At 55.8% G+C, this 15,661-nt stretch overlaps 1 protein-coding gene across 4 annotated transcripts in view; it reads right to left on the bottom strand.

Annotated features, from left to right (window-relative positions):
- SHISAL1 (shisa like 1) overlaps positions 1-15,661 on the bottom strand; it is a 134,303-nt gene that overhangs the window by 38,014 nt on the left and 80,628 nt on the right. For all 4 annotated transcript variants that reach the window (XM_032492410.1, XM_032492408.1, XM_032492407.1 and 1 more), the window contains exons 2-3: positions 13,042-13,137; positions 9,366-9,579 (exon numbers count right to left, since the gene is read on the bottom strand). In XM_032492410.1, the coding sequence (XP_032348301.1) occupies positions 9,366-9,579; positions 13,042-13,105 (278 nt within the window). In that variant the 5' untranslated portion in view covers positions 13,106-13,137. The remainder of the gene's footprint in view (positions 1-9,365; positions 9,580-13,041; positions 13,138-15,661) is intronic.

Here is a 15,661-nt window from a genome sequence, read left to right on the forward strand (position 1 = left end):
ACCCCCACTTCCTCTCCATCCACTGCCCTGTGCCGCCTCCCCGAGCATGCCCCTCCAAGATACCTCCCTGGGCAGGGGTCCCCCACACTGTTACACCCTCTGGAAGGAATTCTCAGCCGGGCATCCGGGGCTTTCAGGATGCAGTGGCGCCTGCTTTCACCCTCATGCCTCCTCCCCCATTGGTGCCACTCCCAGCCCTGCCAGCTGTCTCCCATGGGGGACCCCTGCTTGCCCACCCTCCTGGCTGTTGCTTATGCTGTTCCTGCCACCTGGGAGGCTCTCTTAGCATCCCCACCGCCTCTTCCCCTCTCCTGCCAGACCCTCCCCATCTTTCTGGACCAAGGGCAAACTCAGGAAGTCTGTTGTCTTAGGACAAACCCACCCAAATTCCAGAGCCATCAACCTCCCGGTCTTCAGCATCCACACTGGGCCACCTCGCACCCCCAAGTGCCTCATGGAACTCAGCCAGTGCCCCCCCCAACACCTGGGGGAGGCCCAGGGCTGGCTCCCTTCCAGCCTGCTCCATCTTGCTCCCTCTCAGGAGCCCTCCCCCCACCCCACGCAGCAGACACTGGTCTGTCCACCAGTCACATGCCTTTCAAACCCCACTCCGTCCCCTCCCCGATTCTTCTTCATCAGGCACCACCAGACTGTGTGGCTGGGGGTCTCAGAGTCACCCCTGCCCCCCAACATCGATTCTCTTTTTCCTGCACCCAACATTCCCACGCTGAGCGCTAGTCCACCCTCCAGAAGCAGAGATGTTGGAGGGTTTTGAGCTGTGAGTGTACACTGGCCCCTCTTTGAAGGGAAGCTGGCTCCCGGTCAAGCTGCCTCCTCTCCAGGGAGCATGCCCTGCTTGCCCAGGACGCCAGGCCTTTGCACAGGCTGTGCCTTTGGCCTGGCCAGCACTTCCTGTTTGCTTGCCTCCTTCCTCCCCTCTTGGTCTTCTACCACTGACTCTTGGAGGCTGCCTCCCCCAGAAGCCTCCCAGACACGCTGCCCCTCCTGCACGGCTGGGTCAGGCGCTTCCTCTGGCCTGAGTGCCCCTCAAGCCCTCCCCTACCACCCGAGCTATGCTGTACGGTCTGAGTCTCCCCAGCACCCAGGGAGGGCTGCTTCCTGGACTTGTACTGCAGCTGGGCTGCTGAGCGCTGAACAGTGCTCTCCTGAGATTGCGGCTGTTTAAAGGGACCGATTTATTAATCACTCAGACACCGCCTCCATCTGCTGCCTGCTGTGGGCATCTGCTCAGGTGGGTGTGCGCTGGCGGGTGGCGAAGAGGAGGAGCTACTGGGAGGCAGAGCCAGCGTCCAGCCTCGCTGCCCACAGCCCAGTGGGAGGGACCTGCCCTGACTCTCACCAGACACCCCTCGGTGCCCTGGGTCCCGACGGCAGGTCCCTAGGTGGTGGCTGAAGCTGGGGAGCACGAGCCTGCAGCCAGGAGGCCTGGCTCTGGTTCCTCCTTGGCCCGGCTCTGCTGTGTGGCCTCGGGGGACGCCGTGCGTCGCTGGGCCTGGAGGAGATGGTGTGAAGCCCTTCCCGGCCTCAGTTTCCAGATTCTGGATCTTTCCAGCTTGGTTCACCCCTGCCAGCCTTGGCCTCTGCAGGGAGACAGGGGGCTGCCCTCCTCGGAGCCCTCCAGCCCCCTGCCAGGGCTGGGCCCAGGCAGGGATGCTGAGTTTCGCTCACACATGCCCTCTGCATGGAATGCCTCCTACCCCCACCCTGGGGGCTCCTCGAGGGGAGGCTTTGCATGTCCCGAGCACCTCAAGTGGAGGAAGGACTGGCAGGTGCTTGGGGCTTGGTATCTGCTGGAGGAATGAGTAACCCAACAATTCTGCATCGTGGCACCTTTGATCCCTTCTGTGGCCCCACCTCCAGCTACCACTTCTAGGAGGCCGGCAGCAGCAGCTGTTCCAGGGGCTTGTTCATACTAAAGTGTGAATGACTGATAGCTCAGGCCCCCAAACTGCCTTATTTCAAGGGGAAGCTAGCTTCGTTTGGAGATATCTGGATGTAGAAGTCCTGCCAGAGAATAGAGGCCAGCAGCCCTGTCTGGCATGCTGAGGCTGGAGTCCTGGGGGACGTCCACATGGACAGAGGAGGAGGACATGGCTCCAGCCCCTGGCACTCTTGCTTTCCCCAGCACCCTCTCTGCAGCTTCCCCTGTAGCCCCCACAGAGTTGCTCTAAGCATCAGGTTTTCCTCGGTGGTTCCCATGGCAGCAGCCGCGGGGGGCTGAGGAAGGGGAGCAGGGAGGGAGAGGTGGGCAGCTGTTTGCAGATGCTGCCCCACAGAGAGGGAGGCCATGACGCCAGCTGGGGGTGGGAGGTGGAATGCGGCTGGGCTTAGAACCACCAGGACTAAGAAATAATAGTAGCAACACATGCAGCAGCTGGTGTGCACGGCTGTAAACGTTTTACACATCTCAGCCCATTCAACACTCAAAACATACATGGAAGGAAGTATTACTGTCATCATCCCCATCCTACGATGGAAACTGAGGCTCAGAGAATTAAGAGGCATGTCTAAGATCTCACAGCCACTAAGGACTTGCACGCCGCAGTCCAGCTCCAGAGCACACACCATCAACCACAGCATCATATCATTTAAGGCAGGCACCCCCAGGGTTCTCTGGGCAAACAAGCCACCTCCAGGCTTCTGTCTACATTGCTCCTTGGCCTGAAACTTGCTCCCTCCCTCCTGTGCAGGCAGCTGGCCCTGCCCCCACGTCTCAGTGCTGCCACCAACTCCTCCAGGAAGCCTTCATTGATGTCCTGTGTTAGGTCCCATCCCTCCCCTGGGCTCCCAAAGCCACTGGGTTTCCCAGAACACACTCTGTTGTCTTTGCTGCCTTGTAGGACTGTCTGCATCTCAAGATCAGAGCTCCTTGAATCGAGGGTCGGGTTATCTTTATATGCCCAGCCTGGGCAGCTCCCCTACCTTCCAGAGCCTGCCCTCCATGGCTGGCTGGCTGGAAGCATTCTGGTTTTTAAAATTTAATTTAAAAACGTGATCTGGAAGTTAACTTCGTCCAGATGCAGGGGTTTTTGTTTTGTGTGTGTGTGTGTGTGTGTGTGTGTGTATGCATTTTATAAAGGGCAGAAGAAAATGGAGGTTGTTTTATGGGGCAAGATGTGAAGCCAGCCAAAGCCACAGATACCAATTTTTCAGTGTATTTTGGGAGAGTTACAGATTCAGATTCTTTTGGTGTTTCCCAAGCAACAAACAAAACCTTCTTTGATGGAGGAATCTCACTGAAGACCTTCCGGGGGCAGGAGCAGTTACGTCAGCTGGCTGTGGCCAGATGGAAGTTCCATCGCCACCCATGGGCAGTCCCAGTCGAGGATGGAGGAGGTGAGTTCCTGAGGCCACTGTATCAGAAAGGAATATGGCTGCAGGGCTCATGGCTGGGCCGGGGCTGGCCAGGAGATGGCTGGTGGCCCCTCAGCCAACCTCACCCAGAATATCTGAGCACTGAGCCCACACATGGGTCAGTGTGACAAGCTGATAACCCTAGTGACTAAATTCTGGGCCAAGGAGGTCAGGCCTGTGTGGATTCAAATTCCAGCTCAGCACAATTCTCTCTCCATGATCTCAGGAAAACGAGCTTTACTTTCCTCCTCTGGAAAATGGGAATAATTCGCCCTACTTAATGGTGTGATTGTGAGGCTTAATGAGCTGACACAGGGCCTGGAGGAGAAAGGACCCAGTGAGTGCTGGCTCTTGGGATTAAAGCACAGAGAGAGTGCTCACTAGATCTAGGCCCAGAGAGGCAAAGTGACTTGCCCAAGGTCACACAGTAGAACTGAAATTGTCTAGTGCAGTGGAGGAGTGTGGTCTTGGGGCTAATGAATCAGAGTCCACTACCACCGAAATACTTATCATCCTCCCTGCAGGCCTGCCCGTGGGGTCTGTCCCTGTACCTCTTCCTGCCCTGCTGACAACAGGCTTGACCACGTGACGTGCTTTGGCCAAAAAAAGGTCAGCGAAAGTGTCAGAGTGATTCTGAGCAGAAGCTTAAGAGTCACCTTGTAATTTCACCATCACTCTTTTCCCTCTGCCTTGGGGACATCCTGCCCTGGAGGGGACTGCTTGATCACAGAATGCTCCGTGCACAGAGCCACAAGGTGACCCGAGGAAACCATGGGGTATGAGTCAAAAATCAGCCTCTGTGTCTTGAGCCCCAGGGCCCCTGGGGCTGCTCATTATCTCAGCATAACTGAGCCTGGATGACTGATACACCTGCCCCAGACCTTGCTGTGCCACTGTGTGCTGTGTGACTACAGGCAAGTTTTCACCCTCTCTGTGCCTCAGCCTTGACATAATGAGGCCAGTGGGACCTTCTTCACAGATAACACCTCTACTCAGACGAAAGGATTTAGTGCAAGTCAGGCCCCTGGAGGTCCAATAAATGCCCATAAACATTCATGTGTCCCCCACCCCTGGCTTGGTGGGGTGAGTTCAGACTAGGAAACCTCACGGATTCGAGAACCTTTTTAGTCTTTACAAGGCTGACTATGTGTATGTCGGTTTTATGCCTAACGGGGCTTGATAGGGTTGAGTGACTGACAAGAACATCCAGAAACTTCTGACCCAGCTCAGAGGCTGGATTCAGAGCTCGAAGCATGTTGGACAGTGACGTAAGGTCCTCAGGCCTGACCAGCTGCCACACGTCAGGCCGTCAGCGTGGCCGGAGCACCTCTGGACACTGGGGAAGGACAGAGTGTGGGGGAAGAGGCTTCACTGCAGCCCAAGAAGAGCGACACGCCATCACCCCCCCTGCGAGGCCGTGAGGGCCCTTCTGCCTTCCTAGGATTCCTGCCCCGTGCGCCCAGCCCCAGCAGCCGTCCGCCTGCAGGAACACCCACAGACTGCACAGGACTCCAGTCTGCTCCACCTCCGCCCCCCGGGGAGAGCTGACTGCTGACCCCCCGCACCCCCCTCGCCCTGTGCCCTGGCGGCCCTGGGTGGTCGCTGCTGCTAGCATCCCTCTGGAACCTGGCATGGGGAGGTGTGCAGGACACTCCTGGACACCAGGGGCTCTGCTTGAGTGGCTGCAAGTGGCATCTCGCCGTGGCGGTGGGCTTGGCGAGGTTGCTTCTTTCGCTCTGCCTGTCTTTCTGCCAGGCAGCCAGAACCAAAACAGACCATTCTGTTCCTCCAGAAAACACAAATAAATAAGTCATCAGAGCACTCTCCTTTTCCCCGCCTCCCGGCTGATTCACTGGTGGGGCGGGTGTGTGCCAGGCAGCCCTTGTGGCTGATGGCCCCCGTGCGTCTTCATAAAGCCCAGCGGGGGGCACGGCTGTGCTGGTCCGTAAGGATGGGCTGCCGGCAGGCACGAACCTTCAGGGATATTGGAACATCTGGCCTCTCGGCTGAGGACTGGCACGTCCCCCAGCCAGACAAGCCCTTGCTTTCTAGATGCACCTGGGGGTGGCAGAGCCCACTGGCTGGAACTAGGGTCCCGGTGTCCCTTGACCTTGACTGTGGCTGGGACAGGTGACTTCACCAGCCTGGGCCCAGCCCCTTCTTCCTTCCTCTCAGAGTAGCTGTGAGGGCTGAGATAACACAGGCATCCTGCCCAGAGTGGTCAGAGGCCCAAAGGGCAGGACGGTCCCAGAGGCAGACTCCACCTGGCTCTCCTCACATCCCCAGGGCACTCAGGACCTCCTGGCCACGCAGGCCTGTCCCACCCCCTTCACGGACCTATCCTCCTACTCCCTGTGGCCCATCCTCCAGCTGTCCCCTCTGTACCCAAGCTCTGGCTGGACACAAGGCCCTGGTCCAGCTCCCTGGGCTCAGGCCTTCTCCACAAGGCCCCCTAACTCAGGCAGCTCAGTGGGGGCCTCCAGCACCTCTGCTCTGAGCTCTGGATTGGTCATCTCCTGGGTGATCCTGGCCCCTCCCCTCAGCGGGGCCTCAGCCTTGCCCAAGTCACCCTCACGGCTTCTGTGGTGTCCTAGGTCCTTGTCCCATGCACCACGCATGAGCACAAATCCAGCTTAAAGCCTTCAGGGCCCTCAGGAGGAAACCCAAGCTCCTCCCCCTCTGCCCCCCAGCCCAGGAATCACCCCCCCACCAGCTCCTGCTGCCTCTCCCCACGGCTCCCCTGGCATTTCATATTTAAGCTGCAAGGAACTCGTCCCGGAAATGCTCCTTCCTCTGAACTCTGTGGCTCCCACCTTCTTAAACACTTTTGGAGGCGGGAGACCAAGCACCACGCCTCCCTCACGAAGCTTGGGACTGCAGTGCAGCCAGGGTGAGGGGCACACCCAGTTCTGGGCAGGCGCGGGCCCCCTCGGGGCGTTTGTCCATGTCTGAGGGACGGGGGCGGTGGGACGCTCTGCGAGGTTGAATGAGGAGGGACCCCTCCAGAGCAGCACTCTCAACTGGGAAAATCCTGCACGCCACACTCGGCAGCGTCAGGAGACGTGGCTGGTTGTCACATCCAGTCAGTGGGGAGAGGGTGCAGCCAGGGTCCAGTGGGTGGTGGCCAGCGTCCCACAACACACAGAGCGACCCCCACAAAGAAGGACCAGGGCCCCGATGTCCACGGTGCTGCAGAGGGGTCGCTGCTCTAGGCCCTCCATCGGTGGAAGTCTCAGATTTATTAAAGCAGCCTCTGGACTCTGGTTAGCTCCCATCTCCACCCTGACTGGCTGCCTCAGTCAGGCAAGTTACTCAGCCTCTCCAGGCTCCACCTCCCTTGTGTGTAAAGCGGGCTAAGGGTGCGCTGCTAGGTGCCTTCAGAGGGTTGAGCACAGAGCCAGTCCCGTGCCGTGTGCTCCGCAAATGCTCACTGAGTTTCCAGAATAAAAGCTAAGCTAAAATTCCTCAGTGTTTCCATGCCTCCCCAGAAAAGGGATTTGTTTTGTGGTCAGACTCTTCATTATCCGGAGACAGGACCCACTGTGCTGAAATGGTGGAGTATTCCGTGTGAGTCTTGTATAAATGTGCAGAGCACAGAAACCTGTGGGCTTCAGAATGAGGATCCCAGTCACCACCCACCGAAGCCTCGGAGAAGTCTGGCCGCCTTGCCAAGCCTCTGTCTTCTGCCTGGCTTTCAGCCGGCAACTACAACACTTCAGGGTCCTAACCCCAGTCCTGGCACCGCCCTCCGCACTCAGGGAATTAGTCTTTGGTCTTATAAAAGGCTTAGGTCAAGTTCTAGGCTTGATTCCAGCCCTCGTGACAGACAAAGCTTGCTGAACTACTTCACATAGAATTATTCTAAGGTCTGAGCAGATGGCAAGATATTCAGGGGAAGCACCAGTGCATTTGAGGAAGGAAGGCTGGGGGAGCTGGCCTTGGTGGGAGGAGGAGAGATTTGGATGACAGTCAAGGGATTTGCATCTCCTGCCTGACCAAAGGGAAGAGGCAACTTCCCTCAAGGGAGCATGGCATGGTAGCAAAACATTCAAGCTCCAACATCAGAGAGATGGAGGCTCAGACCCCACCCCACCACTCCCAGTGGTGTCACTAATCCCTTCAACAGTCACTCAACAAACACTCCTTCCAAGTGAATTTTTCCTTATCATGAAAAAAATATATCCTTCCAAAGAGTCAGCCTCAGGCTTATTGAGAAAATATCTGAAGCATCCCCATTAAAGCCAAGAAGGTAAGACTGCCTGACAATTTTAAAGATGATTTTAGAGGTACTAGCCAGCACGACTGGAAAAGAAAAAGAAGTGAGGCACAAAAATTGGAAAGCAAGAGATAAAATTATCATTGTTACAAAATGGCGTAATTGGACACCTAAGAGAATCAGCTGAAAAAGTATTACAAAGATAAGAAATTTCAGGAAGGTGGCTGAGTGAAAAATTCATATTTAGAAATCACAGGGTTTTATCATTTAAACAGCAGTTGGTTAGAAGATATAGAGGAAGAAAGACTCTATTATACAATAGCAGCATGAAAAGAAGTAAGTATGAATAAATGCAAAAGATATGTGTAATACCTGTATGAAGGAAACTCCAAAACACTATGAAGGAAAATTTGAACAAATGGAAAGACATACTGTGTTCTTGGATAGGAATATTTCACATCATGAAAAGTCCATTCCCCTTGAATTAATCTATGAATTCAATGCAATCTCAGTAAAAAAATACTAACTAGATTTCTACTGCACAAACTAATTCTAAACTTCTTATGACCAAAGAGCTGTAAGAACAGACTAAGAAGACATTCAAACATATCAAAAGCTAGTTAACCCAAAGAGGTAGTAACACATGTGTGAACAGACCAGTGAAAGCCATCACAATCTACCCAGATCCTCAAATTTAGTATATTATAGTATATGGTAAGTTTGCATTTCACATCAGTGAGGAGAAGATGGACAATTCAATAATTGGCGTTGGGATAACTGTTTACCCATTTGGGGGAAAAAAAAAGTTGGATTCCTACTTTCCATCCAAATTAAAAAACTTACAGTCAAATAAATTCCTGACAGATAAAAGATTTGAAGGCAAAAAGTGAAAACATAAAAGAAAACATGAGGGAATTTTTAATAATCTCAGAGTATGGAAAACCTTTCTCAGTATGATACAAACCCCACAAGACATAAAAGAAAAAAATGGGTACAATTAGATTAAATAACAATTACAAATTAAGCATGATGAAAAAAATCATCATAAATTCAAAGAACACACAGAGAAAATATTTTCAATACATCCTATTTCCTTCATATATAAAGAGTTCAGTAAACAAATAAGAAAAAGGCCAAAAATTCAACAGGCAACAGCAGAGGACATAAACAGCTAGCTCACAATAAAAGAAATACACACTCTCAGATGTGTGAAATATGCTCAGTTTCACTCATAATAAGAGAAATAAGTGGATTTTTTTTGATCCTATGTGCCTTTACTTAGCATATTTCCACTGCTTTTCTACCAGCAAACTCCTCCTCTTTCTTTACACTGAGAATCCCCTCCGTCAGGGCTCTGGTCTCATGTGTTTTAATCACCTTAAAGAAAGGGGTTACATGGGATTAACCTCTGGGTCAAGAAAGTCAACCAATATTTGTTGAACAAATAATGAGTGAAAAAGGAACTTGGGGCCTGTGGAGTCCAGGCCCAAGCATCTTCCACGCCCAAAAGCCTTCCACATCCTTGACTTCATTTAAATTCCACAGCAGTCCTGAGAGGTAGTTTTTACGTGCCCAATTCTCAGACAAGAAGGCTAGAGTCCAGAGGGCAGAACAAGCCAGAAAACCCATCACCTGAAGACTTTCCCAGACTCCTAGGTCCACCCATCCTTGCACTGGTTACCCAACAGCTGCCTGGGAGCTGGGGTGTTCTGGCAGCAGCCTGGCTCGTTGCGTGCTCAGGGCAGTGGGGCCGCGGCCTCGGCGTGGTACTTACTTGTGCATGTAGCCCTCAGAGCCGGCCGTGAGGTTCGCCTGCATCACCGCCTGGAACTCGGTCTCGTTGCAGCAGTATTTGAAGACCGTGTTGTTATGGTGACAGCAGAGGATGAAGGTTTTGTTGTCCGAGAGCCGGGGGCAGTGGAAGCCGAAGTGGTAGCGGCCTTTGTGGTCCGTGTATGGCTCACAGACCCGGAAATGCGCGGACAAGACTGGAAAACAGAGGCCCTGGGCTTAGTGGGGCTCCTCACCATGGGCAGGACCTGGTCGGCCTATCCTAGGGTCTGGCTCACCTCTTCCCTTGCTGGGAAGACTTGGTGGTCCAGTGTGGCCCATCCTCACCTCTGCCGAGAAGCCTGCTCTGACTCCTGTCACCTCCCCCGGCGTGCCTCGACTACAGGCCTGCTTACACTGTGCTGCGCGGACTGGGGGCTCCTCGCAGGCAGGGCTGCATCTGAAGCCCCACGTGGATCACCCCACCAAGGGCTCTACACACAGAAGGCACTTAATAAGGAAACGGCATTAACTGAGCACCTACTGTGTGCTTCATAGGCTCAAGCAGATTTAATCCATTTGGCCATCCTAGCAGGCAGGTCTGGGATCCCACCTTACAGAGGGAGAAACCGAGGCTCGGAGGCCTAGAGTGACCTGCCTGAGCTGGCTAGTTGTAGTGGAGCAGGAATCCACCCAGGCCTGCCTAGAGTCAAGGTCCAGGGCCCTCTCCACTCCTCCATCGCCATGAGGACTCACTGACAAGTCCAGGCTGGGCGGTGAGCGGCATGGCTGCCAGAACCAGGTCCCGCTGTAGACAAAGCAGTGTCCCCTCCGGATCTTGGCTTCTACTAAGCTGGCGCCTGAGACCTGGAGGTCCCCAAGGGCCTGCCTCAGTGGCCCCAGCTCACGGCGACAAAGCTGTCTTGGCCTTGGACCCCCTTTCCCCCAGCTCGGAGGCCCCTATTCAGCTACCGATGGCGCTGTAAGCCCAGGACACTATTTACTAGCGGGGCCGGTGGCGATAAACAGGCGTGAAAGCCTGAACAAATACGGCAATGGAAAAAAACCTGGAGCCGCCGTCTCCAGCTTCATTAGTATCTTCATAAAAAGGACTGCTGTATCTAATTTGTATCGCTCAAAAGGGGCTTCCCAGGCTGAATACATTTCTCCAACCACAAAGGTTGTGGTTTTGCAGAAGCGCCTCAGTTAGTTGAAAGCTCTGTCTCTGCTGAGAGGTGATTAGACTCCAGCCCACACAGCTCCCAGCGCCCGGGGCTGCCGAGGGGAGTCCCAGCGGGGCTGCGCTGGCTGGTGGGCCTCTGGGCCTCACGTGCTGCAGCGCCGAGCCTGGCTTGGGGGGCCTTGTGTAATCCTGTGCCCCTTCCGCAAAGTACAGCACCCTCTTCCATGAGGCAGGGCAGGACCACTTCAGGAGAGGGTTCCAGCCTTTCAGGAGTCCGAAGGGCCCTCCAGGCCCTTTTCTCAGCCTCGGCCTTGGGAAACAGAAGACCCCCTCATGGACACAGAGGTCACTAAGTAAACCTCAGGTTGATGGACCATCTCATTTAATCTCATTATTCCCATTGTACAGAGGAGAAAACTGAGGCTGAGAGCAGTGGTCTCAAAACGTGGTCCCTGACCTGCCACACCCATATCCCCCGGGGACTTGTCACAAATGCAGTTTCTCGAGCTTCTCAGCAGACCTTCTGAATTAGAAACTTGGCGGGGGGAGGCGCAACCTGAGTCTTAACTCGGGGGATGCCGACAGGCTTGGTTTGGGACCCACTGGCCTGGGAGAAGCATGCACTGGAGGCTGGAGGTGAGGGGCAGAGGTGGGAAGCAAATTCTGGCCGCCGTCCAGCCCCTGTCCAGGTCGAGGGGGCAGCCTTGCTGTGAATCTGCTCACACTCAGTTCGCAGGGAACTGGCTGTGCCAGCAATCCCAGGGGCTGGGCAGGAAGACTAGCTGGGGCTCTGAGGCTGGACTGGGAGGCCTGGGCCAGCTGGGCCGTGGACAGGGAGGGGATGGAGCCGGGGAGGGGGCCTGAGAGCTGGGCTTCAGAGGAGCCACATGTGCAGAGACGGAGGTGGGAGGGAGGCCCAGCCAGGGAAGCGGATATGGAGAAGCCCCTGGCGGCTCACCCCGGCCAGCCCTGGATGGCCAGCACCACCTGCTTTGGCCATTTGGCAAATACAAGGAGGCCACGGCTGCTTCCTGAGGAAGAATGTGCCGGAACGCAAGGAGCCCTGGGCCAGGAGCCAGGACAGCTGGTCTGAATCCTGGAGCACGCAGGGTCACCCGGCCATCACAGCCTCTCCTTGCCCTCACTGATAGAGACCGGCGGTCCAGCAGCCGGGGTCTCCAAGGAGCATTTGTAAACAGCAAAGCGTAGGGTCTGCTTGGAACAGGGAAGGTGTAAGTCAATGAGTGGACGATGAAAGGCGGCAACTTCCAGCCTCCAGTCACGGGCACAGTGTGGCTCTCGGGCCATGCCTGGGGCCCGAGGGCAGAGGGACTCTGCTAGGAGGCCAGCAAGTCCTGAGTCACCAGGAAAACCGGCCCAAGTGAAGAGGGATCACCAAGCGGAGAGTGACTCTCTTGGGTCCTGGGGTTTTGGGGCCAGAGAGAGGAGCACGTACCACCCCTGTCTGCAGGGCTTGGGTCAGCATGGCCATCACTTCACAGACAGGTGACTGTCCACTGACCGTGTGGCCTTGGGCAGGTCGCTTTCCTGGTCTGAGCCTCAGTTTCCTCACTTGGAAATGGGTGAGGAGTTCTCTCCCAGGGGACAGCGAGGACAAGACAAGCTAATACAAGGGAAAACAGTGCGGAAAGAGTGCTGTGCACCGTGGCCCCAGACCCTTGGCCTTGGCCTGGCTTTGGCTTTGCTGTCCAGGGCCTCCTTCAGAGCCACACCCCCCAGCAAAGGGTTAAGGGCCCGAAGCTACAGGCCGGTGTCAACAGCTCTGCCAGAGCGAAAGAACACAAGAGGGACAGAGACAGAGGGAGACACAGAGACAAAGGGAGGCAGACAGAGGAAGAGACGGAGAGAACAGGCACCTGGCTCAGACCAGGGCTCGCGCTGGGCCACCCCTGCTGGCAGGAGGTAGGGTGGACTCCAGCCGGCCAGCTTCACTTTGGAGCAGCCCAAGAACCTGGTCTATGTTCATCTCTGTAAACAGGAGAGTGAGAGCCACCTGCTGGGGTGACTGCCAGCCTGGGAGACCAGTCCGGTGCTGGGGCGGGGGGCGGGGGGCGGGGGCGGCGGCCTCGCGCCACCTGGGTGAGAATCCAGCCCCAACACTGGTTGTGTTGTCTCAGGCTAGCCAAGTCTCGGTCACCTCATCTGCGGTGACTACAACCTTGCCTGACTCTGACCTGCTGGGGTCAGGAGAGAAATCACTGAATTTGGCCATCAGCCATCCTTAACCCCACAGTGTCCTCAAGAATCTTCCAGCTGAGCTCCCGTGGCAGGCATGTGGGGGCACAGCACACAGTGGCTTCTCACCAAACAGCATCGGACGTTAGCTTCTCACGAGGGGGACCCCAGCAGGGCAGGGGACTCGAGGCACCCCCATCAGCACCCAGGAGCCCGGCTGGGCTGGCACGGACCCCAGGAAGGGACCATTGTCCCTGTCCCCCCCCCCGCCACCTCTCGCCCAGCGTCACGGAGGGTCTACCTGCGGAAATGAGCAGCGAGAGGACGGCGAGCACGTTCAAGGGCTGCTGGCCACAGCTGGTCATCGTTTGGCTTGCATGGATCCGTCGAGAGCTGCCTGTTGAAGGAGAGCCAGGAGAGGCCGGGTGTGGGCTGTCTCGCCTGTGGTGCAGACACTGGCTCTGCTGCCCACGGTGGGGACGGGCAGGCGCGGCAGGGAAGTGGGTTTGCTGGGTGCAGGGGGCCGGGCTGTGGATGATGGAAACGCCACCATCCAATTTCCTTTCTGGAATGAATGACCTTCCCCCACCAGTCACCGTCACCTCCCTTTCTTTTCACGGCAAAATGAGACTTAATCAAAGGAGGACGGATGGCTCAGGTGGTGGAAATAACCAGTGGGCTGAGGCCGGCTGAGGCTGGTGAGCGGGCGCCCGAGTGCACAGGAATGAGAATGACTGGGGAGCCTGGCGACTGGTGGGGAGCTCGTGTACCTGTGGGGGACTTGCGGGACCCAGGTCTCCCTGCTGTGTCGCTAACCGTGTCTTTCATTAACCCCCCACAAGCATGCATCGAGCCGGCCCCTTCCAGGCATTAGGGACACAGCAATGAACTAAATCAACTGGAAACAGAACTCAATAGAAGCTGTCCCTGCCCCGGCTTACATTCTACTGGGGAGGGCTGACAGCCCCCAAACAGATGAGTAGTTCAAATGCTACGAGGCCCCTGGGGTTACACCCCAAAGGCTGAAAGCAGAGATTCAAACAGATACTTGTACCCCCCAGAGCAGCGCAATTCACAATAGCAAAAGGTGGCAATGACCCATGTGGTCGGCGAGTGGGTGACAAGTAAACACGACTTGGCGGGAGGTCCTATAATAGTGGAACATTACTCAGCCTTAAAAAGGAAGGAAGTTCTGTCACAGACTGCTGTATAGATGAGCCTTGAGGTTATTACACTCAGTGAAATAAGCCAGACACCAAAAGACAAGTACTGTTATGACCCCACTCATGTGAGATCCCAAAGCAGGCAAGTCCACAGAGGCAGGGAGGAGGGCTGGGGGAGGGAAGTGGGGAGTGAGTGTGTCATGGGGACGGGGTTTCCGTTTGGGAAGATCACAGAGTTCTGGAGATGGACGGTGGTGACTGGAGGAAGTGCTGCAGAGTGACGGGGCCGCAAGTGCAAAGGCCCTGAGGTGGGAGCAGTGGGGAGGTCAGTGGGGGGTGGGGGGAAGGGCAGGTAGCAGCAGGCCACCTAAGGTATCCACCTTACATCGGGTTGCTGAAGCCTCAGGACAAACCTGAAGCGACAGGTTACCTCGCTATTACCAGCCCCTCCCCTAAGGGGTTTGGGAATGGAGGCTGGGGAGGAGGCCCAAGTGTCGTCCGTGTGCACGGCATGGCCCACTGAGAGCCCTGCCTGGGTTGTAGCTGCATGTGGCTGGGAATTAATTTGCTGAGCGCCTATTATGTGCCAAGCTCTGGGCAAGGCGAGGTGGTGCACACCACCCCCTTGCCTCACGGAACCCCTGGTCTGGGAGAGCTCTGGGACACCGGCGTGGGTCCAAGGCAGCTCTGAATCCTGCTTGGTGGTGGCAGGCAGAGGCAACCCAGGGTCAACCCAGAGGCCGGAAGCTTCAGAACAAGGAGACGATGCCAGATTCATGGCCGAACACAGGATGCTCACGGCCAGGTCCCGCCCTGCTCTGGGGCCTTGGTCTTCTCACCAACAGCATGGACAGCAGGGAGGCACCGAGGGCGTCAGGTGCTGCTCCTGAGTTTGGTAAGCAAGAATAAGAAAAGGGGGTGGCCTGGCGGTAAGATGCCTTAATATGGCGATTACTCATGGTGGTGACAGTCGGTGTCAGCCCCTGGGGAGGGTGCCCCTCCTTCCTCTGCACGAAGGCCTCTCTACCCCTATGGACTGTGAGCTGTTTAATTGCTCGGAGCCTGGTCCTCCTCCCCGCCTCCCTCAGGGCCCTCCTGGGAGGATGAAGGAGATTAAAGCATTTGAAAGTGCTTAGGAAAGGATTTCATACTGGAGAAACCTAAGGATCAGCCCTGGAAAACGCACTGGGGTGGTGGTGGGTGCTGTCTCCGAGATGCCTCTCCCCCAGCAATGTGGCCCCATCCCACAGATGGGGAAGCAGAGGGCCCCCTGAGGGCTGAGACAGGTCTCCAGAATCTGTGCCCTTCTAGCCCCTGAAGGCTGGGGCTACCTACTTTTTGAGCCGGGGCTCCAGTCTGAGAGCGGATTCCCTGAACAAATGCTGGGGTGGGGGTGGGGGTGGGGGGGGTCCACCTCTGTCATGTGCCCTGCCCTCCCTCCTGCTGCTCATACTTATAAGCCCTGCATGTATTGGGGGAGGCTGTCTAATCACACCTGGGGTGCCCTCCTCTTTCCTGTGAGTCCAAATCCTACACTACCTTAGAAGCTATGTTAATGCCACCTCCTCCAGGAAGCCTGCCTTGATTCCATCAGTTGGAAGAAATTTGTCACTCCACTGAGGCTTATTGTATTCCATCTCTTCTCTTATTAACATGTTAATTCATTTATTCATTCATGTATTCCCTTCATAAATATTCACTTGCAAACCCCTACTCTAGGCTAGGGTCTCTGGGCTGGGTTTTAGGGACTCAGGATGT

This window comes from Camelus ferus, chromosome 12, assembly GCF_009834535.1.
Source record: "Camelus ferus isolate YT-003-E chromosome 12, BCGSAC_Cfer_1.0, whole genome shotgun sequence".
NCBI lineage: Eukaryota > Metazoa > Chordata > Mammalia > Artiodactyla > Camelidae > Camelus > Camelus ferus.